We start from the raw sequence: 26,204 nt of genomic DNA, 5'->3' as shown, positions 1-26,204 counted from the left end.
TCCTCGTGTTCTCTCTCTGTCCTCTTGTCATCTCTCAGTCTTCGTATCATCTCTCCATCCTCGTGTTTTCACTCCATGCTCCTGTAATCTCTCTGTCCTCGTGTCATCTCTCTGTCCTCTTGTTCTCTCTCTGTCCTCTTGTTCTCTCTCTGTCCTTGTGTTATCTCTCTGTCCTCGTGTTCTCTCTCTGTCCTCTGTCCTCGTGTCATCTCTCTGTCCTTGTGTTATCTCTCTGTCCTCGTGTCATCTCTCTGTCCTCTGTCCTCGTGTCCTCTTTCTGTCCACGTGTTATCTCTCTGTCCTCGTGATATCTCTCTGTCCTCATGATATCTCTCTGTCCTTGTGATATCTCTCTGTGTCATCTCTCTGTCCTCGTGTAATCTTTCTGTTCTCGTGTTATCTCTCTGTCCTTGTGTCATCTCTCTGTCCTCGTGTTATCTCTCTGTCCTCGTGTCATCTCTCTGTCCTTGTGTCATCTCTCCGTCTTCTTGTTATCTCTCTATCCTCGTGTTCTCTCTCTGGTCCTCGGGTCATCTCTCTGTCCTCATGTCATCTCTCTGTCCTCGTGTCATCTCTCTGTCCTTGTGTTATCTCTCTGTCCTCGTGATATCTCTCTGTCCTCGTGTCATCTCTCTATCCTCATGTTATCTCTCTGTCCTCGTGTTCTCTCTCTATCCTCCTGCCATCTCTCTGTCCTCGTGATATCTCTCTTTCCCCGTGTCATCTCTCTGTCCTCGTGATATCTCTCTGTCCTCGTGATATCTCTCTGGTCCTTGTGTTATCACTCTATCCTCGTGTCATCTCTTATCTGTCTGTCCTCGTGTTCCCTCTCTGGTCCTCGTGTTCTCTCTCTGTCCACCTGTCATCGCTTATCTCTCTGTACTCGTGTTCTCTCTCTGGTCCTCCTGTTCTCTCTCTGTCCTCCTGTCATCTCTTATCTCTCTGCCCTCGTGTTCTCTCTCTATCCTCGTGTCATCTCTCTGTCCTCGTGTCATCTCTCCGTCCTCGTGTTCTCACTCTATGCTCGTGTAATCTCCCTGTCCTCGTGTTCTCTCTCTATCCTCGTGTTCTCTCTCTGTCCTCGTGTTATCTCTCTGTCCTCGTGTTCTCTCTCTGGTCCTCATGTTCTCTCTCTGGTCCTCGTATTATCTCTCTGTCCTCTGTCCTCATGTCATCTCTCTGCCCTCGTGTTATCTCTCTCTGTCCTTGTGTCATCTCTCTGTCTTTGTCCTTGTGTCATCTCTCTGTCCTTGTGTTATCTCTCTGTACTAGTGTCATCTCTCTGTCCTCGTGATATCTCTCTGTCCTTGTGATATCTCTCTGTGTCATCTCTCTGTCCTCGTGATATCTCTCTGTCCTCGTGTCAGCTCTCTGTCCTCGTGTCATCTCTCTTTCCTCGTGTCATCTCTCTATCCTCGTGTTATCTCTCTGTCCTCATGTCATCTCTCTGGTCCTCGTGTCATCTCTCTGTCCTCATGTCATCTCTCTGTCCTCGCGTTATCTCCCTGTCCTCGTGATATCTCTCTGTCCTCGTGTCATCTCTCTATCCTCGTGTTATCTCTCTGTCTTTGTGTTCTCTCTCTGTCCTTCTGCCATCTCTCTGTCCTCGTGATATCTCTCTGTTCCTGTGTCATCTCTCTGTCCTCGTGTCATCTCTCTGTCCTCGTGTCATCTCTCTGTCCTCATGATATCTCTCTGTCCTTGTGTTCTCTCTCTGGTCCTGGTGTTCTCTCTCTGTCCTCCTGTCATCTCTTATCTCTCTGTCCCTGTGTTCTCTCTCTGTCCCCGTGTCATCTCTCTGTCTTCGTGTCATCTCTCTGTCCTCTTGTTCTCTCTCTGTCCTCTTGTTCTCTCTCTGTCCTCGTGTTCTCTCTCTGTCCTCGTGTTATCTCTCTGTCCTCGTGTTCTCTCTCTGGTCCTCGTGTTATCTCTCTGTCCTCTGTCCTCGTGTCATCTCTCTGTCCTAGTGTTATCTCTCTGTCCTCGTGTCATCTCTCTGTCCTCTGTCCTCCTGTCATCTCTTATCTCTCTGTCCCGTGTTCTCTCTCTGTCCCCGTGTCATCTCTCTGTCCCCGTGTCATCTCTCTGTCCTCATGTCATCTCTCTGTCCTCTTGTTCTCTCTCTGTCCTCTTGTTCTCTCTCTGTCCTAGTGTTCTCTCTCTGTCCTCGTGTTATCTCTCTGTCCTCGTGTTCTCTCTCTGGTCCTCGTGTTATCTCTCTGTCCTCTGTCCTCGTGTCATCTCTCTGTCCTAGTGTTATCTCTCTGTACTCGTGTCATCTCTCTGTCCTCTGTCCTCTTGTTATCTCTCTGTCCTCGTGATATCTCTCTGTCCTTGTGATATCTCTCTGTGTCATCTCTCTGTCCTCGTGTCATCTCTCTGTCCTCGTGTCATCTCTCTATCCTCGTGTTATCTCTCTGTCCTCGTGATATCTCTCTGTCCTCGTGTTCTCTCTCTGGTCCTCGTGTTATCTCTCTGTCCTCTGTCCTCGTGTCATCTCTCTGTCCTAGTGTTATCTCTCTGTACTCGTGTCATCTCTCTGTCCTCTGTCCTCTTGTTATCTCTCTGTCCTCGTGATATCTCTCTGTCCTTGTGATATCTCTCTGTGTCATCTCTCTGTCCTCGTGTCATCTCTCTGTCCTCGTGTCATCTCTCTATCCTCGTGTTCTCTCTCTGGCCCTCGTGTTCTCTCTCTGTTCTCCTGTCATCTCTTATCTCTCTGTCCTCGTGTTCCCTCTCTGTCCTTGTGTCATCTCTCTGTCCTCGTGTCATCTCTCCATCCTCGTGTTTTCACTCTATGCTCGTGTAATCTCTCTGTCCTCGTGTCATCTCTCTGTCCTCTTGTTCTCTCTCTGGTCCTTGTGTTCTCTCTCTGTCCTCGTGTCATCTCTCAGTCCTCGTGTCATCTCTCCGTCCTCGTGTTTTCACTCTATGCTTGTGTAATCTCTCTGTCCTCGTGTCATCTCTCCGTCCTCGTGTTCTCTCTCTGGTCCTCGTGTTCTCTCTCTGTCCTCGTGTCATCTCTCCATCCTTGTGTTTTCACTCTATGCTCATGTCATCTCTCTGTCCTCGTGTTATCTCTCTGGTCCTCGTGTTCTCTCTCTGGTCCTCGTGTTCTCTCTCTGTCCTCATGTCAGCTCTCTGTCCTCGTGTCATCTCTCCGTCCTCGTGTCATCTCTCCGTCCTCGTGTTTTCACTCTATCCTCATGTAATTTCTCTGTCGTTGTGTCATCTCTCTGTCCTCGTGATATCTCTCTGGTCCTCGTGTTATCACTCTATCCTCGTGTCATCTCTTATCTCTCTGTCCTCGTGTTCTCTCTCTGGTCCTCGTGTTCTCTCTCTGTTCTCCTGTCATCTCTTATCTCTCTGTCCTCGTGTTCTCTCTCTGTCCTTGTGTCATCTCTCTGTCCTCGTGTCATCTCTCCATCCTCGTGTTTTCACTCTATGCTCGTGTAATCTCTCTGTTCTCGTGTCATCTCTCTGTCCTCTTGTTCACTCTCTGGTCCTTGTGTTCTCTCTCTGTCCTCGTGTCATCTCTCAGTCCTCGTGTCATCTCTCCGTCCTCGTGTTTTCACTCTATGCTTGTGTAATCTCTCTGTCCTCGTGTCATCTCTCTGTCCTCGTGTCATCTCTCTGTCCTCTTGTTCTCTCTCTGTCCTCGTGTTCTCTCTCTGTCCTCGTGTCATCTCTCCGTCCTCGTGTTCTCTCTCTGGTCCTCGTGTTCTCTCTCTGTCCTCGTGTCATCTCTCCGTCCTTGTGTTTTCACTCTATGCTCATGTCATCTCTCTGTCCTCGTGTTATCTCTCTGGTCCTCCTGTTCTCTCTCTGGTCCTCGTGTTCTCTCTCTGTCCTCATGTCATCTCTCTGTTTTCGTGATATCTCTCATCTCTCTGTCCTCGTGATATCTCTCTGGTCCTCGTGATATCTGTAGGAGGCTGGACTGGCTTGTAGTGATTACCTAGGGGTACTTACACCTTGCACCAGGCCCAGTTATCCCTTATTAGTGTATAGGGTGTCTAGCAGCATAGGCTGAGAGATAATGGTAGCTTAGCAGAGCAGCTTAGGCTGAACTAGGAGACGAGTGAAGCCCCTACAGTACCACTAGTGTCATATGCACAATATCATAAGAAAACACAATACACAGATATACTAAAAATAAAGGTACTTTATTTTTATGACAATATGCCAAAAGTATCTCAGTGAGTACCCTCAGTATGAGGATAGCAAATATACACAAGATATATGTACACAATACCAAAATATGCAGAAATAGTCTTAGAAAACAGTGCAAACAATGTATAGTTACAATAGGATGCAAAGGGGACACATAGGGATAGGGGCAACACAAACCATATACTCCAAAAGTGGAATGCGAACCACGAATGGACCCCAAACCTATGTGACCTTGTAGAGGGTCGCTGGGACTATTACAAAATAGTAAGGGTTAGAAAAATAGCCCACCCCAAGACCCTGAAAAGTGAGTGCAAAGTGCACTAAAGTTCCCCAAAGGACATAGAAGTCGTGATAGGGGAATTCTGCAGGAAAGGCACAAATCAGCAATGCAACAACAATGGATTTCCAGTCGAGGGTACCTGTGGAACAAGGGGACCAAGTCCAAAAGTCACAAGCAAGTCGGAGATGGGCAGATGCCCAGGAAATGCCAGCTGTGGGTGCAAAGAAGCTGCTACTGGACAGTAGAAGCTGAAGATTCTGCAGGGACGACAAGGGCTAGGAACTTCCCCTTTGGAGGATGGATCCCTCACGCCGTGGAAAGTCGTGCAGAAGTGTTTTCCTGAAGAAAGACCGCCAACAAGCCTTGCTAGCTGCAAATCGTGCTGTGAGGGTTTTTGGATGCTGCTGTGGACCAGGAGGGACCAGGATGTCGCCAATTGCGTCTGACGACAGAGGAGGCGTCGAGCAAGACAAGGAGCCCTCTCAGAAGCAGGCAGCACCCACAGAAGTGCCGGAAAAGGCACTACGAATTAGAGAGAAACGGTGCTCACCCGAAGTCACACAAAGGAGTCCCACATCGCCGGAGGACAACCTAGGAGGTGGTGCAATGCAGGTTAGAGTGCCGTGGACCCAGGCTGGACTGTGCACAAAGGATTTCCGCCGGAAGTGCACGGAGGCCGGAGTAGTTGCAAAAGTCGCGGTTCCCAGCAATGCAGTCTGGTGTGGGGAGGCAAGGACTTACCTCCACCAAACTTGGACTGAAGAGTCACTGGACTGTGGGAGTCACTTGGACAGAGTTGATGGATTCAAGGGACCTCGCTCGTCGGGCTGAGAGGAGACCCAGGGTACTGGTGATGCAGTTCTTTGGTGCCTGTGGTTGCAGGGGGACGATTCCGTCGACCCACGGGAGATTTCTTCAGAGCTTCTAGTGCAGAGAGGAGGCAGGCTACCCCCACAGCAGGCCCCACCAGGAAAACAGTCGTGAAGGCGGCAGGATCAGCGTTACAGAGTTGCAGTAGTTGTCTTCGCTACTTTGTTGCAGTTTTGCAGGCTTCCAGCGCGGTCAGCAGTCGATTCCTTGGCAGAAGGTGAAGAGAGAGATGCAGAGGAACTCGGATGAGCTCTTGCATTCGTTATCTAAGGAAATCCCCAAAGCAGAGACCCTAAATAGCCAGAAAAGAGGGTTTGGCTACTTAGGAGAGAGGATAGGCTAGCAACACCTGAAGGAGCCTATCAGAAGGAGTCTCTGACGTCACCTGCTGGCCCTGGCCACTCAGAGCAGTCCAGTGTGCCAGCAGCACCTCTGTTTCCAAGATGGCAGAGGTCTGGAGCACACTGGAGGAGCTCTGGACACCTCCCAGGGGAGGTGCAGGTCAGGGGAGTGGTCACTCCCCTTTCCTTTGTCCAGTTCTGCGCCAGAGCAGGGCTAAGGGGTCCCTGAACCGGTGTAGACTGGCTTATGCGGAAATGGGCACCATCTGTGCCCATGAAAGCATTTCCAGAGGCTGGGGGAGGCTACTCCTCCCCTGCCTTCACACCATTTTCCAAAGGGAGAGGGTGTAACACCCTCTCTCAGAGGAAGTCCTTTGTTCTGCCATCTTGGGCCAGGCCTGGCTGGACCCCAGGAGGGCAGAAACCTGTCTGAGGGGTTGGCAGCAGCTGCAGTGAAACCCCTGAAAAGGCAGTTTGGCAGTACCAGGGTCTGTGCTACAGACCACTGGGATCATGGGATTGTGCCAACTATGCCAGGATGGCATGGAGGGGGCAATTCCATGATCATAGACATGTTACATGGCCATATTCGGAGTTACCATTGTGAAGCTACACATAGGTAGTGACCTATGTGTAGTGCACGCATGTAATGGTGTCCCCGCACTCACAAAGTCCGGGGAATTTGCCCTGAACAATGTGGGGGCACCTTGGCTAGTGCCAGGGTGCCCTCACACTAAGTAACCTTGCACCTAACCTTTACCAGGTAATGGTTAGACATATAGGTGACTTATAAGTTACTTAAGTGCAGTGGTAAATGGCTGTGAAATAACGTGGATGTTATTTCACTCAGGCTGCAGTGGCAGGCCTGTGTAAGAATTGTCAGAGCTCCCTATGGGTGGCAAAAGAAATGCTGCAGCCCATAGGGATCTCCTGGAACCCCAATACCCTGGGTACCTCAGTACCATATACTAGGGAATTATAAGGGTGTTCCAGTATGCCAATGTGAATTGGTGAAATTGGTCACTAGCCTGTTAGTGACAATTTGTACAGAGAGAGCATAACCACTGAGGTTCTGGTTAGCAGATCCTCAGTGAGACAGTTAGGCATCACACAGGGAACACATACCTATAGGTCACAAACTTATGAGCACTGGGGTCCTGACTAGCAGGGTCCCAGTGACACATAACAAACATACTGAAAACATAGGGTTTTCACTATGAGCACTGGGCCCTGGCTAGCAGGATCCCAGTGAGACAGTGAAAACACCCTGACATACACTCACAAACAGGCCAAAAGTGGGGGTAACAAGGCTAGAAAGAGGCTACTTTCTCACAATATCTCTCTGTCCTTGTGATATCTCTCTATCTTCGTGTCATCTCTTATCTCTCCGCCCTCGTGTCATCTCTCTGTCCTTGTGTTAACTCTCTATCCTCGTGTCATCTCTTATCTCTCTGTCCTCGTGATATCTTTCTGTCCTCGTGATATCTCTTATCTCTCTATCCTCGTGTTCTCTCGCTAGTCCTCATGTCATCTCTCTGTCCTCGTGTCATCTCTCTGTCCTCGTGTTATCTCTCTGTCCTCGTGATATCTCTCTGTCCTCGTGTCATTTCTCTATCCTCATGTTATCTCTATGTCCCCGTGTCATCTCTCTGTCCCCGTGTCATCTCTCTGTCCTCCTGATATCTCTGTCCTCCTGATATCTCTCTGTCCTCGTGATATCTCTCTATCTTCCTGTCATCTGTTATCTCTCTGTCCTCATGTTCTCTCTCTGTCCTCGTGATATCTCTTATCTCTCCGTCCTCGTGTTCTCTCTCTGTCCTTCTGTTCTCTCTCTGTCCTCGTGATATCCCTCTGTCCTCGTGATATCTCTCTGTCCCCGTGTCATCTCTCTGTCCTCATGATATCTCTTATCGCTCTGTCCTCGTGATATCTCTCCGTCCTCGTGATATCTCTCTGTCCTCGTGTCATCTCTTATCTCTCTATCCTCGTGATATCTCTGTCCTCATGATATCTCTCTGTCCTCGTCTTCTCACTCTATCCTCCTGTCATCTCTTATCTCTCTGTCCTCGTGTTCTCTCTCTGTCCTCGTGTCATCTCTCCGTCCTTGTGTTATCTCTCTGACCTCTTGTCATCTCTCCAACCTGTGTCATCTCTCCATCCTCATGTTTTTACTCTATCCTCGTGTTATCTCTCTGTCCTCTTGTTATCACTCTATCCTCGTGTTTTCTCTCCATCCTCGTGTTCTCTCTCTGTCCTCGTGTTATCTCTCTGTCCTCTTCTTTCACTCTATCCTCGTGTTATCTCTCCATCCTCGTGTTATCTCTCTGTCCTCCTGTCATCTCTCTATCCTCGTGTCACCTCTCCATCCTCGTGTCATCTCTCTGGTCCTTGTGTCATCTCTCTGGTCCTTGTGTCATCTCTCTGTCCTCTGGTCATCTCTCCGTCCTCGTGTCATCTCTCTGGTTCTCGTGTTATCTCTTACATCTCTGTCCTCATGTTATCTCTCTATCCTCGTGTTATCTCTCTATTCTCGTGTCATCTCTCTGGTCCTCGTGTTATCTCTCTATCCTTGTGTTATCTCTCCATCCTCGTGTTATCTCTCCATCCTCGTGTTATCTCTGATCTCTCTCTCCTTGTGTTATCTCAGTCCTTATGTTATCTCTCTCTCCTCGTGTAATCTCTTATCTCTCTGTCCTCGTGTTCTCTCTCTATCCTGGCGTTATCTCTATGTCCTCATGTTATCTCTCTGTCCTCGTGCTTTCTCTTGTTATCTCTGTGTTCTCATGTTATCTCTCCATCCTCGTGTGTTCTCTTGTTATCTCTTTGTCCTCATGTTCTGTCCTTCCTCGTGTTATCTCTCCAACCTAGTGTTTTCTTGGTGTCCTCATATTATCTCTCTGTCCTCGTGTTATCTCTTGTTATCTCTCTGTCCTCGTGTTATCTCTCCGTCCTCGTGTTTTCTCTTGCTATCTCTCTGTCCTCGTGTTATGTTGACCCACATTCAGGATTTGTAAAGCACGCAAATCACCTGGGAGAGTCTCAAGGCGCTAAATTGTAGGCACAAGGAGATCAATTGCCTGATTTAGAGTTTTGGCGGAGGGGTTACTCTATCACAAATGTAACACTTATTCCATCCCCTGTGTTACAATTTCCATAGGCTATAATGGAATCATAATATAGTGGACGGGAAATCCGTCATGTTTGTTTGTGAAGGAGTAACTTCTCTGCCAAACACTAAATGAGGCCCTAAGTGATTTGCCCAGAAACGCAGGATGTTGAGCCAATGCCAAGACTGGAGCCTGGATCCCTCAGCTCCAAAGTCGACAGCTCTGCCTGTTACGCCACATCCTCTCCCTTGTGTGACCTTAGTTAATTTTTTTTTTATTATTGTTAATTAGCACGCTAACACCATCTTCCTCTAGCATGGCACCTGAGGCCTCTTCTGAAGTCTAGTCGAACATTCCAAACAGGAGTCTGATTCGATTTTGTGACGGTGTGCCACATGTATGATGTATCAAGTTTAGGGATTCGGTTTTGTGGTGCTTTGCCGCACGTATGATGTGTCATGTTTAGTGATTCAGTTCTGTGACGGTGTGCCATACGCATGTGGCAGGATTAGTGATTTGTTTTTGTGACAGTGTGCAGCATGTATGATGTGTCAAGTTTAGTGATTTGGTTTTGTGACGGTGTGCCACATGTATGATGTGTCAGGTTTAGTGATTCGATTTTGTGATGGTGTGCCACATGTATGATGTGTCAAGTTTAGTGATTCGGTTTTGGAACGGTGTGCCAAATGTATGATGTGTCAGGTTTAGTGATTCGGTTTTGGGATGGTGTGCCACATGTATGATGTGTCAGGTTTAGTGATTCAGTTTTGTGGCGTTGTGCCTCACATATGATGTGTCAGGTTTAGTGATTCGGTTTTGTGACGGTGTGCCGCCCATATGATGTGTCAGGCTTAGTGATTCGGTTTTGGGAGGGTGTGCAGTATGTATGATGTGTCAGGTTTAGTGATTCGGTTTTGTGACAGTTGCCGCACGTATGATGTGTCTGGTGTAGTGATTCAGTTTTGTGATGGTGTGTCGCACGTATGATGTGTAAGTTTTAGTGATTCGGTTTTGTGACGGTATGTTGCACGTATGATGTGTCAGGTTTAGTGATTCGATTTTGTGATGGTGTGCCACATGTATGATGTGTCAGGTTTAGTTATTTGTGACACTGTGCCAAACATATGATGTATCAGGTTTAGTGATTCAGTTTTGTGACCGTGTGTTGCACGTATGATATGTGTGAGGCTTAGTGATTCGGTTTTGTGACTGTGTGTCGCATGTATGATGTGTCAGGTTTAGTGATTCGGTTTTGTGATGGTGTGCCCCACGTATGATGTGTGAGGCTTATTGATTCGGTTTTGTGACTGTGTGTCGCATGTATGATGTGTCAGGTTTAGTGATTCGGTTTTGTGAGGGTGTGCAGCATGTATGATGTGTCAGGTTTAGTGATTCGGTTTTGTGACAGTGTGGCGCACGTTTGATGTGTCAGGTTTAAGTGATTCAGTTTTGTGATGGTGTGCCGCACGTGTGATGTGTCAGGCTTACTGATTCGGTTTTGTGACGGTGTGTCGCACGTACAATGTGTCACGTTTAGTGATTCGGTTTTGTGATGGTGTGCCACATGTATGATGTGTCAAGTTTAGTGATTCGGTTTTGTGACGGTGTGCCACACGTATGATGTGTCAGGTTTAGTGATTCGGTTCTGTGACGGTGTGTTGCATGTATAATTTGTCAGGTTTAGTGATTTGTGACAGTGTGCCACACGTATGATGTGTGAGGCTTAGTGATTCGGTTTTGTGACGGTGTGTCGCATGTATGATGTGTCAGGTTTAGTGATTCGGTTTTGTGACAGTGTGCCGCACGTGTGATGTGTCGGGCTTACTGATTCGGTTTTGTGACGGTGTGTCGCACGTACAATGTGTCAGGTTTAGTGATTCGGTTTTGTGATGGTGTGCCACATGTATGATGTGTCAAGTTTAGTGATTCGGTTTTGTGACGGTGTGCCACATGTATGATGTGTCAAGTTTAGTGATTCGGTTTTGTGACAGTGCGCCGCACGTATGATGTGTCAGGTTTAGTGATTCGGTTTTGTGATGGTGTGCTGCACGTATGATAGTTGAGGCTTAGTGATTCGGTTTTGTGACAGTGTGTCACACGTATAATGTGTCAGGTTTAGTGATTCAGTTTTGTGATGGTGTGCCGCACGTATGATATGTGAGGTGTAGTGATTCGGTTTTGTGACAGTGTGCCGCACGTATGATGTGTCAGGTTTAGTGATTCAGTTTTGTGATGGTGTGCCGCACGTATGATGTGTCAGGTTTAGTGATTGATTTGGTTTTGTGACAGTGTGCCACATGTATGATGTGTCAGGTTTAGTGATTCGGTTTTGTTACAGTGCGCCGCACGTATGATGTGTCAGGTTTAGTGATTCAGTTTTGTGATGGTGTGCCGCACGTATGATGTGTCAGGTTTAGTGATTGATTCGTTTTTGTGACGGTTTGCCACATGTATGATGTGTCAGGTTTAGTGATTCGGTTTTGTGACAGTGCGCCGCACGTATGATGTGTTAGGTTTAGTGATTCGGTTTTGTGACAGTGCGCCGCACGTATGATGTGTCAGGTTTAGTGATTCAGTTTTGTGACGCTGTGTCGCATGTATGATGTTTCAGGTTTAATGATTTGGTTTTGTGACGGTGTGCCACATGTATGATGTGTCAAGTTTAGTGATTCGGTTTTGTGACGGTGTGTCGCCTGTATGATGTGTCAAGTTTAGTGATTCGGTTTTGTGACGCTGTGTCGCATGTATGATGTGTCAGGTTTAGTGATTCGGTTTTGTGACGGTGTGCCACACGTATGATGTGTCCGGTTTAGTGATTCGGTTCTGTGACGGTGTGTCGCATGTATAATTTGTCAGGTTTAGTGATTTGTGACAGTGTGCCACACGTATGATGTGTCCGGTTTAGTGATTCGGTTTTGTGACGGTGTGCCACACGTATGATGTGTGAGGCTTAGTGATTCGGTTTTGTGATGGTGTGTCGCATGTATGATGTGCCAGATTAAGTGATTCGGTTTTGTGAGGGTGTGCAGCATGTATGATGTGTCAGGTTTAGTGATTCGGTTTTGTGACGGTGTGTCGCCTGTATGATGTGTCATATTAAGTGATTCGGTTTTGTGAGGGTGTGCAGCACGTATGATGTGTCAGGTTTAGTGATTCAGTTTTGTGATGTTGTGCCGCACGTATGATGTGTCAGGTTTAGTGATTGATTCGGTTTGTGACGGTGTGCCACATGTATGATGTGTCAGGTTTAGTGATTCGGTTTTGTGACAGTGCGCCGCACGTATGATGTGTCAGGTTTAGTGATTCGGTTTTGTGACAGTGCGCCGCACGTATGATGTGTCAGGTTTAGTGATTCAGTTTTGTGACGCTGTGTCGCATGTATGATGTGTCAGGTTTAATGATTTGGTTTTGTGACGGTGTGCCACATGTATGATGTTTCAGGTTTAGTGATTCGGTTTTGTGACGGTGTGTCACCTGTATGATGTGTCAGGTTTAGTGATTCGGTTTTGTGACGCTGTGTCGCATGTATGATGTGTCAGGTTTAGTGATTCGGTTTTGTGACGGTGTGCCACATGTATGATGTGTCAGGTTTAGTGATTCGGTTTTGTGACGGTGTGTCGCCTGTATGATGTGTCAGGTTTAGTGATTCGATTTTGTGACGGTGTCTCGCCTGTATGATGTGTCAGGTTTAGTGATTCGGTTTTGTGACGCTGTGTCGCATGTATGATGTCAGGTTTAGTGAGTTGAATGTCTGTTGTTGAGGGGGATGAACCAACTGCTTGTGTTCTTGGTTGTGGTTACAGTAGCACAGGCTGCTGGGTGTCTTTTATCTGTTGAATGCAAGTTCATGCTGTGTTGTGTAACACACAACAAGGACAAAGTGACAGGTGAAATGCTTGAATTAATCTCCGCTACCAGCAATCGCTCAGGTGAATTCCCATTTATTGTCTTTCGCCCACCATGCCACTCTGGACAAAGGCATACCTTATGCAAATCAGTACTGACCCTGCTCCTCATGGGAATAGTCCGTCCCAAACTGCCAGGCGAGGTCCCCTCCACAAGGGACCACAAGCAACTCCACGATGGTTTTACCTACTTGGGTCTCTTCAGTGAGGAACAGATTGGTTTCAGTGGCACAGTGAGCACAGGACCCACGTCTGGGCATACCTGTCACACTTACAGCATAAACTGCAACACCAACAGGGTGATGGATGGAATGTTTGAATTACCAGTGACTGACAATAATTCAAGCATTTCATCCATAACTTTTTTGTATACTTTACTGCGACACCCTAAGTGGCACGAGTATATCCAGTGTGGGTCCTGTGCACACTGTGCCACTGGCACCAAGCTATACTTAACTGATGAGCCCTAATAAGGGTGAAATTGGTCTTGCGTTTGTTTTCCAGGTCATGGAGGACCTGGCCTGGCAGTTGGGGTGGGACTGTCCCAGTGGAACAAAGTCAAGACTGATTTGCATTTGACTGGGTCCAAACTGAGGAGGCACAATGTGCAAAATAACAATGGAATGTAATGCGGCCTGGGAAATGACCATTGGCTGAGATTAATTCAAACATTCCATGCATCACTGTTTTGTGTGTATCATACCTCTGACAAGCCACCAAAGGTGTTGATGGATAAGACTGTTTTCCATAGGCTGTACTTTTGTGAAAGAGTGTGTGTTGATAGTCTGTGTGTCCTTTGAGGAGACTGTTCTGGTGTTGTGTGTGTTGACTAAACAGCACTCGTATGTCACCGTGATCTTGTAGCTTCACTTACGTATGGAGATGAGCAAAAAAGAGTGAGAGATGAGCTTTGATAGGCTGGTACCTGCAACCTTCAGAGAGTGGTGGAAACTTCTTCTTGGGGCTTTTCCCAAATTGGCGGTTGACCACCCTTCACCTTTGAGGTTGTCTAGACCTTGCCTACTGGATCCTAGAAGGTGTGTGTGCCAGCAGTGTATACCTGCACTCCTCTCCATAGGCGATCCAGCCAGGAGCATTGTAGCTGGCTGAGACAAGGACATGGCCGATGGTCCCTTTGGGAACAGCCCAGAGGAGTGGGAAGGGCCTGGCGTGGTTCTGGTAGTGCCAGTGGGAGATGTGCAGGTGAACCTAGCATCCATGAACTGGCACTGAACTCTTCATCATACTCCCTGGGCTGAGCCAGCCACAGCCAGGCAGTGCCTTGAGGCGGTGCCCGCAGCAGGAGCCCAGCAAGGCTCTAGGTCCCCACCTGGGTGTGGTTGCAAGCATTCTTCATGTAGAGATCCATAGCAGAGGTGGGCGAAGTCCTCAACGATGGGTAGTTCATAAGCTTGTCTTTCACACAGGTAAACTCTGTCACCACAATCACAGGGGCTCACACAGCTCAAGTCTTTATTGTTACCTTCAAAGTCTGATTTTGATTGAGTTGCATGCCTGTTGTCATGCTGCATTAGCAGAATAATTGTGTCCATCCAATATAAATGTTGTGAGAGTGTACAATACGTGCAGTGTTTACTTTCACTATCTAAATGCATTTCAGGGTACTAGTTCCATTGTCAGGGGGGTCAGTATTATAGTCAGTGCGTCATGGGCCCTTGAGAAAAGAAGGAAATGTCCCCATGAATACTGTTTGAAATATAAATTACAGAAATAATCAGGAAACAGTTGGTCCCTCAACCCTATGGGCCCTGGTGCCACTGCACCAACTGCACCCATGTAAGATACAACTCTAACAGGAGTCCAAGTTAAATAAAAGCACTAGCACGCAATGTAAGAAGAAATTATACATTTCAGCTTGTTGCTCAAATGCTCAGGTATCGTTTCATATGCAGTCCCCAGTTTTAGGTTGAAGCCTACCAGATAGTGCAGCTGTCTAGTTGCAAAGACATACCTGGAACATGTTGAAAGGTTCCCTAAGAATGCATTCCACTCATTGCTTACCATCGGCTTGGTGTTTGCTTTCTATGTATTTTCTGGCTCTATTTGTTTTAGGCTGTCCGGCATGTCTTTGTCCCTCCTGTGGAGCATAGCACGTTTACTACCTTTCCCTGGATCCTTGTATTTTTCCATGAGTGCTAACTTTATGGGGACTATCTTTTTTTCATGGGCACTCCACGAGAGTTCATGTGTTTTCACTTGTCTCCCTTGTATGTTAGTTCACACAAACGTGCTGTATTGCTTTGAAAGGACTTACTGCCTCCTATCTTTCTGCTTGGCTGATTCTCCTTATCTCTGCCAACACTAGTTCATCAATCCCACATGCTTGTGAGCAACAATTCTCTGTCTACCAGCTTCTTAATTATGGTCAGTGCTTTTTACTGATAGCACTTAAATAACCCTCTTCCTCAATTTCACACCCAACCGTAGGTGCTGGACATACGGCAGTGAAGCAGACATTCTATGACATTCTAATCCACTCTATGACACTCTACTCCACTGTATGCCACTCCACCCTGTGACACTCTATGACACTGCACTGTACTCTCTGCATCTCTCTGTGTCATTTTATCCACTCTATGACACTGTACTTCACTCTGAAACTCAACAACTCTCTAGTTCACTCTACGATACTCTACTCCACTCAACTACATTCCACTCCATGATACTCAACCCTGTTAAATGTCGCCCTATGGCACTCCACTCTATGTCACTCCATTCTATGACACTGTACTCCACTCCACGCCACTCCACGCCACTCCACGCCACTCTACACCACTTTTTAACTGTCCACTCTATGCCACTCCCCTCTAAGTCACTATATTCCACTTTACACCGCTCTTCTTTATGACACTATACTCCACAGCGCTCTACCCTATTCCAATATATGACACTCCTCTCTGTGACACTCTTCTCCACTATACTCCACTCCACAAGACTACATCACTTTACCACACTACTCCTCTTTACCATATGACACTCTACACCACTCTATGCCGCTCCAAACCCCTCCACGTTATGCCACCACAGTCTACGACAATACTCAACTCCACTCTACTTCACAACACTCTACAAACCTCTGATCCACAGCACTCGCCGCCACTCTACTCCATTCTACAACCCTCCACAATAGTCTACAAGACTCCACACTACTCAACTCAACTCCACTCTACTTCACGACACTCTACAAACCTCTGATCCACAGCACTCGCACCATTCTACAACCCTCCACATCCATCTACAACACTCCACTCTACTCGACTCCACTCTACTTCACGACACTCTACAAACCTCTAATCCACAGCACTTCCGCCACTCTACTCCATTCTACAACCCTCCACATCAGTCTACAACACTCCACACTACTCGACTCCACTCTACTTCATGACACTCTACAAACCTCTGATCCACAGCACTCGCACCATTATACTCCATTCTACAACCCTCCACAATAGTCCACAACACTCCACACTACTCGACTCCACTCTACTTCACAACACTCTACAAACCTCTGATCCACGGCACTTGCACCATTCTACTCCATTCTACAACCCTCCACAATAGTCCACAACACTCCACACTACTCGACTCCACTCTACTTCACAACACTCTACAAACCTCTGATCCACGGCACTCGCACCATTCTACTCCATTCTACAACCCTCCACAATAGTCCACAACACTCCACACTACTCAACTCCACTCTACTTCACAACACTCTACAAACCTCTGATCCACAGCACTCACCGCCACTCTACTCCATTCTACAACCCTCCACAATAGTCCACAACACTCCACACTACTCAACTCCACTCTACTTCACGACACTCTACAAACCTCTGATCCACAGCACTCGCACCATTCTACTCCATTCTACAACCCTCCACGATAGTCCACAACACTCCACACTACTCAACTCCACTCTACTTCACAACACTCTACAAACCTCTGATCCACAGCACTCGCCGCCACTCTACTCCATTCTACAACCCTCCACGATAGTCTACAACACTCCACACTACTCGACTCCACTCTTCTTCACAACACTCTACAAACCTCTGATCCACAGCACTCGCACCATTCTACTCCATTCTACAACCCTCCACAATAGTCTACAACACTCCACACTACTCGACTCCACTCTACTTCACGACACTCTACAAACCTCTGATCCACAGCACTCGCACCATTCTACTCCATTCTACAACCCTCCACAATAGTCTACAACACTCCACACTACTCGACTCCACTCTACTTCACGACACTCTACAAACCTCTGATCCACAGCACTCGCACCATTCTACTCCATTCTACAACCCTCCACATCAGTCTACAACACTCCACACTACTCGACTCCACTCTACTTCACGACACTCTACAAACCTCTGATCCACAGCACTTGCACCATTCTACTCCATTCTACAACCCTCCACATCAGTCTACAACACTCCACTCCACTCCACTTTAGGGCACTCCACTCTACAGCACTTAAATCTACAACAATCTACGCCACTCTACTCCACTCTACGCCACACTCTCAGTTCTACTTGGAGGTTGTTGTTTACTATTGTAAATCTTTGGCAGGGCATAGAAATTCTACCTGGAGTTGGCTCTCTGCTATTGTAAATCTTTGGGGGGTGTAGAAGTTCTTCCCGGAGATGTCTGTCTGCTATAGTAAATCTTTGTAGGGTGTAGAAGTTCTACTTGAAGTTGGCTGTCTACTAATATAAATCTTTAGGAGGGTGTAGAAGTTCTACCTGCATTTGGCAGTCTGCACTTGTAAATCTATAGGAGGGTGTAGAAGTTCTACTCGGCTATATCTGTCTGCTATAGTAAATCTTTGAGAGGGTGTAGAAGTTCTACCTGGAGCTGGCTGTGTACTATTGTAAATCTATATGAGGGTGTAGAAGTTCTACCTGGAGTTGGCTCTCTGCTATAATATATCTTTAACAGGGTGTAGACGTTCAATCTGGAGTTGTCTGTCTGCTATAGTGAATCTCTGGCTGTGTGTAGAAGCTCTGTTTGGAAGTTATTGTTTACTATTGTTAATCTCTGGGAGGGTGTAAAAGTTCTACCTCAAGGTTGTTGTTTATTATTGTAAATCATTGGCAGGGCGTAGACGTTCTACCTGGAGTTGGCTGTCTGCTTTAGTAAATCTTTTGTACGGTGTAGAGGATCTACCCAGAGGGGGCAGTCTGTGATAGTAAATGTTTGGGAGGGTGTAAAGTATCTACCCAGAGGTGGCTGCCTGATTTATTAAATCTCTGGCTGTGTGTAGAATATCTACTCAGAGGTTGTTATTTACTATTGTAAATCTTTAACAGGGTGTAGAAGTTTTACCTGGAGTTGTTGTTTACTATTGTAAATCTTTGGCAAAGTGCAGAAGTTCTACCTGGAGTTATTGTTTACTATTGTAAATCTTCAGCAGGGTGTAGAAGTTCTATCTGGAGTTGTTGTATACTATTGTAAATCTTTGGCAGGGTGCAGAAGTTCTACCTGGAGTTGTTGTTTACTAATGTAAATCTTCAGCAGGGTGTAGAAGTTCTACCTGGAGTTGCTATTTACTATTTTAAATCTTCAGCAGGGTGCAGAAGTTCTACCTTGAGTTGTTGTTTACTATTGTAAATCTTCAGCAGGGTGCAGAAGTTCTACCTCGAGTTGTTGTTTACTATTGTAAATCTTTAACAGGGTGTAGAAGTTCTATCTGGAGTTGTTGTTTACTATTGTAAATCTTTAACAGGGTGTAGAAGTTCTATCAGGAGTTGTTGTTTACTATTGTAAATCTTTGGCAGGATGTAGAAGTTTTCCGTGGAGGTGGCTGTTCACTATAGTAAATCTTTAGCAGAGTGTGGAAGTTCTACCAAGAGGTGGCTGTCCGCTACAGTAAATCTATGCCAGTGTTTAGAAGTTCTACCCGGAGTTGACTGTTCCCTACAGTAAATCTTTACCAAGGTGTAGAAGTTCTACACGGAGTTGGCTGTTCACTATAGTAAATCTTGGGCAGTGGTTAGAAGTTGTACCTGAAGATGGCTCTCTGCTATAGTGAATCTTTGGGAGAGTCTGGAAGTTCTACCCAGCGTTGACTGTTCGCTATAGTAAATCTTTAGCAGGGTGTAGAAGTTCTACATGGAGTTGCCAGTCTGCTAATGAAAATCTTTGGCAGTGGTTAGAAGTTGGCTCTCTGCTATAATAAATCTTTGGGAGAGTCTGGAAGTTCAACCCAGAGTTGACTGTTCGCTACAGTAAATCTTTAGCAGGGTGTAGAAGTTCTACGTGGAGTTGGCGGTCTGCTATAGAAAATCTTTGGCGGTGGTTAGAAGTTCTACCGCTGTCCAGGTAAATGTCCATATGAGGGTTGAAGTACGTATTGTTGAATCTTGAACAGTTAGAAGTTTTGCTCCTTGCTGAAGATCCACCCCGCAGTCTCTTTTCATCAACGAGCGGATCTGTTTTCACAGCACCAGTTGGGTGATGACAGTCACTGGGGGTCACAGAGGCTCTTGGTACTCTGCAGCCCCAACTTCCAAGACGACAGCTCCATCATAGTCTGTCTCATCCAAACTCAACTCACCCTCTACCATGAGTCCTGTAAGTCTTCCTGCTCTGACTGCAGGAGGAAGGTATAAACTATAGAATGAATGAATCCACCATGTCAGTGTCACCCTTGACCCCTGCAGATGGCCAACAGCAGAGCAGGTTGTAAGTACAGCACAGACTGCAAGTGAAACCTTGAGGCAGCGAGAGGAAGGGGTAGGGTGCTCAGACCTCCCACCAGAAGCTGGCAGGAGAGCCTTGGTGGAGCCCAACCTGGGCATGTGCCTTGGGTGAGAAGTGGACCATATGGTGACGCATGCCACCAATTCTGGCAACGCCCCTCCCCCACGCCCCTTCATGAAAAAGACTTCCTATACCTTGAGAGAAGATTCTCGTAGCTTTTTAGATAATTTTCACACTAAACTGTAAGTATATTCAGAGGCCTTTTCTACAAGTTTAGATTTTGTAAAGATTTTTTGTGCACAGTGGCAAGATATGCTGAAGTTTTTTAATCTGCATATTTAAATTTACCAGCATAAAATAATCCCAAGGTTATGACCTTAACGCAAGGGTTGGAAAGAGGAAACCTTCATGAAGATTGCAAAGTTTTCTGTGGAACTTTTTGAGAGTTTCGAGAAAAAAACCTTACAATTTCACACGCCTGTCGTTTTCACGAATTGCTTGAAAACGTTGCTGCGGTTCTGTTTCACCTTGGAGAGTTGGTGTCGGTATAACGCTGATTTTGTGTTCTCTTTCCAGAAGTGATGGGCTCCTGAACGAGGTGGTGCAGATGAACTTCGAGATCACCAGCTTCAGCAGCCTGTCTGGTACCCAGCCCATCACCTGGCAGGTGGAGTCCCCTGGACGGGGCCTGGCAGACCTGGTCACCTCGGAGATATTCGTCAGCCAGAAGGACCTGGTGGGGATAGTCCCGCTGGCGATGGTAAGGCACCTGCTGTGCAGAGAAGCATCTTACACATCCTGCTGATGATAAAACTCTCCCATGATTGCTTTCTTGGTGACTGGTGCGTTGCATTTCTATAGTGCACACTACAAAGTTTTCTTGGCGCTGGAAAGCCTCGCTAGGGTCTGACGGCAAGAATTGAGTCATTCGAAATAGTGCACTTGAACTTCACAAACTAAAAAGAAAGAATTTGAGCAGACACCTAAAATGTAAGTGTCAGTCGTCAGTCTCATTTCCTCTGGTGGACACCATCTCATGCTGGCATTCTAGATGGTCAACTTTTTGTTACTGGTGCATCTCTGGCACAGAGGTGGTGTTGTAATGCCAGGCCAGGAGAACCATATAAGGTATATTAAACTGATTATGGTCATAGACCCTCAACTTGTGAATGAGTCTTCCCTTCTCAGATACTTCCTGATACCTACGACCATTCTTACTCCTGTATTTAGGTTGATTTGAAGTCTTTACACCTGTATATGGAAGTATGATCCCAAAACGAGTGTGTCGGGATGGGGGAAGGTGATGTACGTAAGCAAGCACCTCTTCTCACCTGCTTCAGCACATCTCAATCAATCAATCAATCAATAATTTATAAAGCGCGCTATGTACCCGTTAGGGTTTTGAGGCGCTAGGGGGGGGGGGTGCTGCTATCGTTCGAAGAGCCATGTCTTGAGGAGTCTCCTGAAGGTGAGGAGGTCCTGGGTCTGGCGCAGTGAGATCGGGAGTGAGTTCCAGGTTTTGGCGGCGAGGTAGGAGAAGGATCTGCCGCCAGAGGTCTTGCGCTGGATTCGGGGGACGATGGCGAGGGCAAGGTTGGCAGAGCGTAGTTGTCGTGAGGGAACGTAGAAGTTGAGTTTGGTGTTCAGGTAGGCGGGTCCGGTGTCGTGTAGAGCCTTGTGTGCGTGGGTGAGGAGTTTAAAGGTGATCCTCTTGTCCACGGGGAGCCAGTGGAGGTCCTTCAGGTGAGGGGAGATGTGACATCGGCGGGGTATGTCGAGGATCAGGCAGGCGGATGCGTTCTGGATGCGTTGGAGTCGTTTGATGTCTTTTGTTGGGATGCCTGTGTAGAGTGCGTTGCCGTAGTCGAGTCTGCTACTGACGAGGGCTTGGGTCACTGTCTTTCTGGTTCCTGTTGGAATCCACTTGAAGATCCTGCGGAGCATTCGGAGGGTGTTAAAATCTCTGTAGGCCACATACCCTCCATACCTCAACAACCAAAGATCCGAACAGATGTCCACACCTTTCCCCATAACACAGCCCATGCAGGGTGAGTCCATTCATCAGAAAACCCAAGTCAAATAGATTCCTCCTCCTTTTAAACTGCACCTCTCCTCTGAGGCTAGTACTCCCTGAGTAACATACTTCTCCCCCCAACAAGCTGTGCCCCCTCCACTGCACCACATACATGCAATAACAGCACATGACCGCACCAACTGCCCTAGACCACACATCCTTGAGTAGAATGCACCTAGTCAACTAGAGTGCATCCCTCTAACAGATCACAGTGTCACTGCTACACCACACCTCTCCCACCTAACTACACCCACCACTAGAACACATTCTTACAACAAACCATGACCACACCAGCTGCTCTAGACCATGCATCCTTGAGTAGAATGCACCTAGTCAACTGGAACCCATCCCTTCAGCAGATCAGAGTATCACCGCTATACCGCACCTCTCCCACCTAACTACACCCACCAATAGAACACATCCATACAACAACAACACATGACCACACCAGCTGCTCTAGACCATGCATCCTTGAGTAGAAAACAGCTAGTCAGCTAGAACCCACCCTTCTAGCAGATCACAGTGTAATCACTATACCGCACCTCTCCCACCTAAGTACGTCACATCACTATAACACATTCATACAATGACAACACATGACCACGCCAGGTGCTTTTCACCAGACCTCCTCGAGTAGAATACTCCTAGGCACCTAGCACACACCCTTCTAGCAGATCACATTAGTGACACCGTACCACACCTCTCCCACCTAACTACACCCACCAATAGAACAGGAAACATCACTTACAACATGCAAATGCAACGAGATGCATTTACCACTGTGCCTTTACCACGCATGGTTTCACCAAGCATGCCTCTACCACAAATATACTTTTACCATGAATGCCTTTACAACAAATTACGTTGTAAATGCATGAATCAATCAATCAGTCAAAAAATGTATTAAGCGCGATACTCACCTAAAAGGGTCTCAAGGCGCTGTTGGAGGGGAGCCGTTTTACTGCTCAAAAAGTCATGTCTTTAGGTGCTTTCTGAAGGTCAGGAGGTCCTGGGTCTTGTGCAGGTTGGTGGGGAGGGAGTTCCAGGTCTTGGCGGCTAGGTAGGAGAAGGATCTGCCTCCGGAGGTGGTGCGTGGGATGCGGGGGACTGTGGCGAGGGCGAGGTCAGCAGAGCGGAGGAGACGAGTGAGTGCGTGGAAGTTCACTTGTTCGTTGAGGTAGGCTGGTCCAGTGTTGTGGAGGGATTTGTGAGCATGGATGAGGACTTTGAAGACGATCCTTTTTCTGATGGGCAGCCAGTGAAGGGTTCTGAGGTGAGCGGTGGCGTGGGAGGTTGAGGATGAGGCGTGCGGCTGCGTTCTGGATACACTGGAGTTTCTGCTGAAGCTTGGCTGTGGTACCTGCTTAGAGGGTGTTTTCCGTAGTCTAATCTGCTGCTGATGAGAGCATGGGTGACGTTCTTTTTGGTATCTATGGGAATCCATTTGAAGGTCTTCCATAGCATGCAAAGGGTGTTGAAACAGCAGGATACTATGGTGTTCATTTTGCTGGGCCATGGAGAGAGATGATTCTAGGATGATGCTGAGGTTGCGTGCGTGGGTGGAGGGTGTTGGGGGTGGTCCGAGGGCGGTGGGCCACCAGGAGTCATTCCATACTGTCTTGTGGGGGCCAAAGATGATGATTTCTGTTTTTTTGGAGTTAAGTTTGAGGTGGCTTGCTGTCATCCATTTGGCGGTGTTGAGCAGCCTGCCGTGGAGGTTTGTCTTGGCAGTGAAAGGGTTCCTGGTGAGGGAGATGACGAGCTGGGTGTCGTCTCCATATGAAATGATGGTGATTCCGTGGGGCGGAGGATGTTGGCGAGTGGGGCCATGTAAATGTTGAACAGGGTAGGGCTGATGGAGGATCCTTGGGGGACCCCACAGATGATCTTGGTTGCTGGGGACTGGAAGGGAGAGAGGCAGACTTTCTGGGTTCTTTTGGTGAGGAAGGTGTATGCGTGGTAAAGGTTTTAAAGGTAAGAACTGGTAAGCATTAAGTGGGTAGAGTGATATATATATATATATATATATATATATATATATATATACTTTAAAGTTTTAGGTTGGGAATGGAATGTGAGGTGCTATAGTCTCTTTTCGGTTTTAGGGTGGGCTTTTAGGTGGTAAAAGCATTTTTTAGGTTTTAGGGTGGTATGGCATTTTGGGTGGTAAAGGCATTTTTAGGTTTTAGTGTGGGAATGGGTTTTAGGTGGTAAGGACATTTTTAGGTTTTAGGGTGGGTATGCTTTTTGGGCTGGTAAGGGCATTTTTAGCTTTTAGGGTGGATATGGGTTTTGGGGTATTAAGGGCATTTTTAGGTTTTAGGGTGGGTATGGTTTTTTGGATGGGATATGCATTTATAGGTTTTAGGGAGGGTATGGGATTTGGGGTTGTAAGGATATTTTTATCCTTATGGGTTATGGGTGGTAAGGGCATTTTTAGGTTTTAGGGTGGGTTTGGGTTTTTGGGTGGAATTGGCATTTTTAGGTTTTAGGGTGGGTATGGGATTTGGGGTGGAAGGATATTTTTAGGTTTAAGGGTGGGTATGGGTTTGGGGTGGTATGGGCAATTTTAGGTCTTAGGGTGGGTATAGGTTTGGAGTGGTAAGGGCATTTTTAGGTTTTAGGGTGGGTATGGGATTTGGGGTGGTAAGGGCATTTTTAGGTTTTAGGTTGGGCATGGGATCTGGGGTGGTAAGGACATTTTTAGGTTTTAGGATGGGTATGGGATTTGGAGTGGTAAGGGGTGTTTAAGTTTTTACTTTTTACCATGCATATGCCTTTACCAACCATGCCTTTATGATGTCATTTTAGTAGTAAGGACATATGATGGAACAACGCATGCATCAACCACGCATACCTGAACATCATGGTTGGAACAATGACCGCGTTGTTACCACGAATGCCTTTATCACGCATACCTTTGCAATGATTTTTCTTTGTAAAGGCATGCCTAGTAAAGACATGTGTGGACCTGCATGCGTGGTTTTTGCATGCACCCCCACCCGTCCTTTAAACACAACTCCCCCACCCACCCTAAAACACAACTACCCGACTCCCCCACCCACAAAATAAAACTAACCCGACCCACCCCTGCCCCTAAAAAACAGATACCCCCCACCCACCCTAAATACAAAATTACCCCAACCCTAAAAACCTGCCCCCACCTGCCCTAAAAACAAAATTATCCCTACCCCCCACCCTTGCCTCTAAAAACAAAATTACCCCGACCCCCCCACCCTTGCCGTAAAAACCATAGTATCCCAACCCCCCACCCCCACCCTAAAAACAGAAGTACCCCGACCCCACACCCCCCTCTTAAACAAAAACAACCACCTCACCACTAAAAACTACCACAGCCCTAAAAACAACCCCCAATCCTCTCCTAGCCCCACTTACCTGACCGCGCCCTTCCCGACCCCCAACCCCACTGTTAAAAACAAAATTACCCCGACCCCCCACCCCTAAAATCCCAACCCCCCCACCCACCCTAAACACAAAATTACCCCTACCCACCCTAACTACAAAATTACCCCCACCCCCCCTAAAAACTCACCCCACCTCCCTAAATAGAAAACTACCCCGACCCCACCCCAAACACAAAATTACCCTGACCCACCTCTAAAAACCCACCCCCCACCTGCCCTAAATACATAATTACCCCAGCCCCCAAACCGCCCCTAAAAACAAAATGACCCCGACCACCCCATCCCTCCACCCTTTAAAACCCGACCCGCCCTAAATATATAATTACCCTGACCCCGCCCCTCAAAACCCGTCTCCCCACCCCCTCTAAAGACAAAATTACCCCGACCTCCCACCCTCGCCCCATAAAAACCAGCCCCCCACCCACCCTAAATACATAATTACCCGACCCCCCCAAAAACAAAATTACCCCAACTCTCCCCGCTCCTGCCCCTAAACACCCACCCCCCAGCCCCTCTTACCTGACCGTGTCCTCTCCTGATGCTCCTCCCCTTTTTTCTGCCCCAACCCGGCATGTGCGTGTTCAGCACACGCGTGGTTAAGGCAGAGAAAAGGGAGTCACTGTTCCAGTAAACATGGTAAAGGCATTGCAGTAAATGCATCTCATTGAATTTGCCTCATTGCAAGTGATGTTTCCCGTGTGATAAAAGTATATACATGGTAAAAACAGTTTCTGGTAAGTGCATGCGTGGTAATGACCATGCGTTGCACTTTGTGTTGTAAAGGCATGCGTGGCAAGTGCATGCGTTTTTCCATCATACATCCTAATAGAATGTGTTCATACAATAGAAACAAGATCACACCATCTCTCCTAGAACATGGAGCTTTCCGTAGAGGTCTCCTAAGCCCTTATTACAAGTGGCCTGGCTGGAGATGCAGCACTTATCAAAGCTTTTAAAATCCAATACCACGTGGATTACACGTTGCGCCCTTTAAAGTGGGGCGTAAAATGCAGCTTTCAGTGCTTTGCACACCAAAATCTGCATGTACTGGTATTTATTGGGCATTTTTCCGTCTTGACATTGCAGGGAATGTGGTCAGTGCCACAAATCTTGTAAAACCGATCCCTGTGCAAACACTGATTTATGAAGAGATCGGAAAAGAACAATTTATTATAATTGAGGCCTTAGTAAACTAGAACACACCCCTTTAGTAGACTACACACCCACCACCCGCTCACTCAATTCCCTTCATAAAATAAGTAGACCACTGATTTTACACAAGAGCACACTTTAC

The 26,204-nt window shown here is 47.1% G+C and overlaps 1 protein-coding gene across 2 annotated transcripts in view; it reads left to right on the top strand.

Annotated features, from left to right (window-relative positions):
* Positions 1-26,204, top strand: part of TMEM132C (transmembrane protein 132C) — a 1,220,720-nt gene that overhangs the window by 800,667 nt on the left and 393,849 nt on the right. The window contains exon 4 of one of the 2 annotated variants that reach the window (XM_069215371.1): positions 19,988-20,171. In XM_069215371.1, coding sequence (XP_069071472.1) covers positions 19,988-20,171 — 184 coding nt within the window. The remainder of the gene's footprint in view (positions 1-19,987; positions 20,172-26,204) is intronic. The other variant, XM_069215372.1, reaches the window with a different exon arrangement.

The sequence above is a fragment of the Pleurodeles waltl genome, chromosome 11 (genome assembly GCF_031143425.1).
Source record: "Pleurodeles waltl isolate 20211129_DDA chromosome 11, aPleWal1.hap1.20221129, whole genome shotgun sequence".
Classification (NCBI taxonomy): Eukaryota; Metazoa; Chordata; class Amphibia; order Caudata; family Salamandridae; genus Pleurodeles; species Pleurodeles waltl.
The sequence above is the reverse complement of the archived record's forward strand: the minus strand, read 5'-3'. Positions and strand labels throughout refer to the sequence as shown.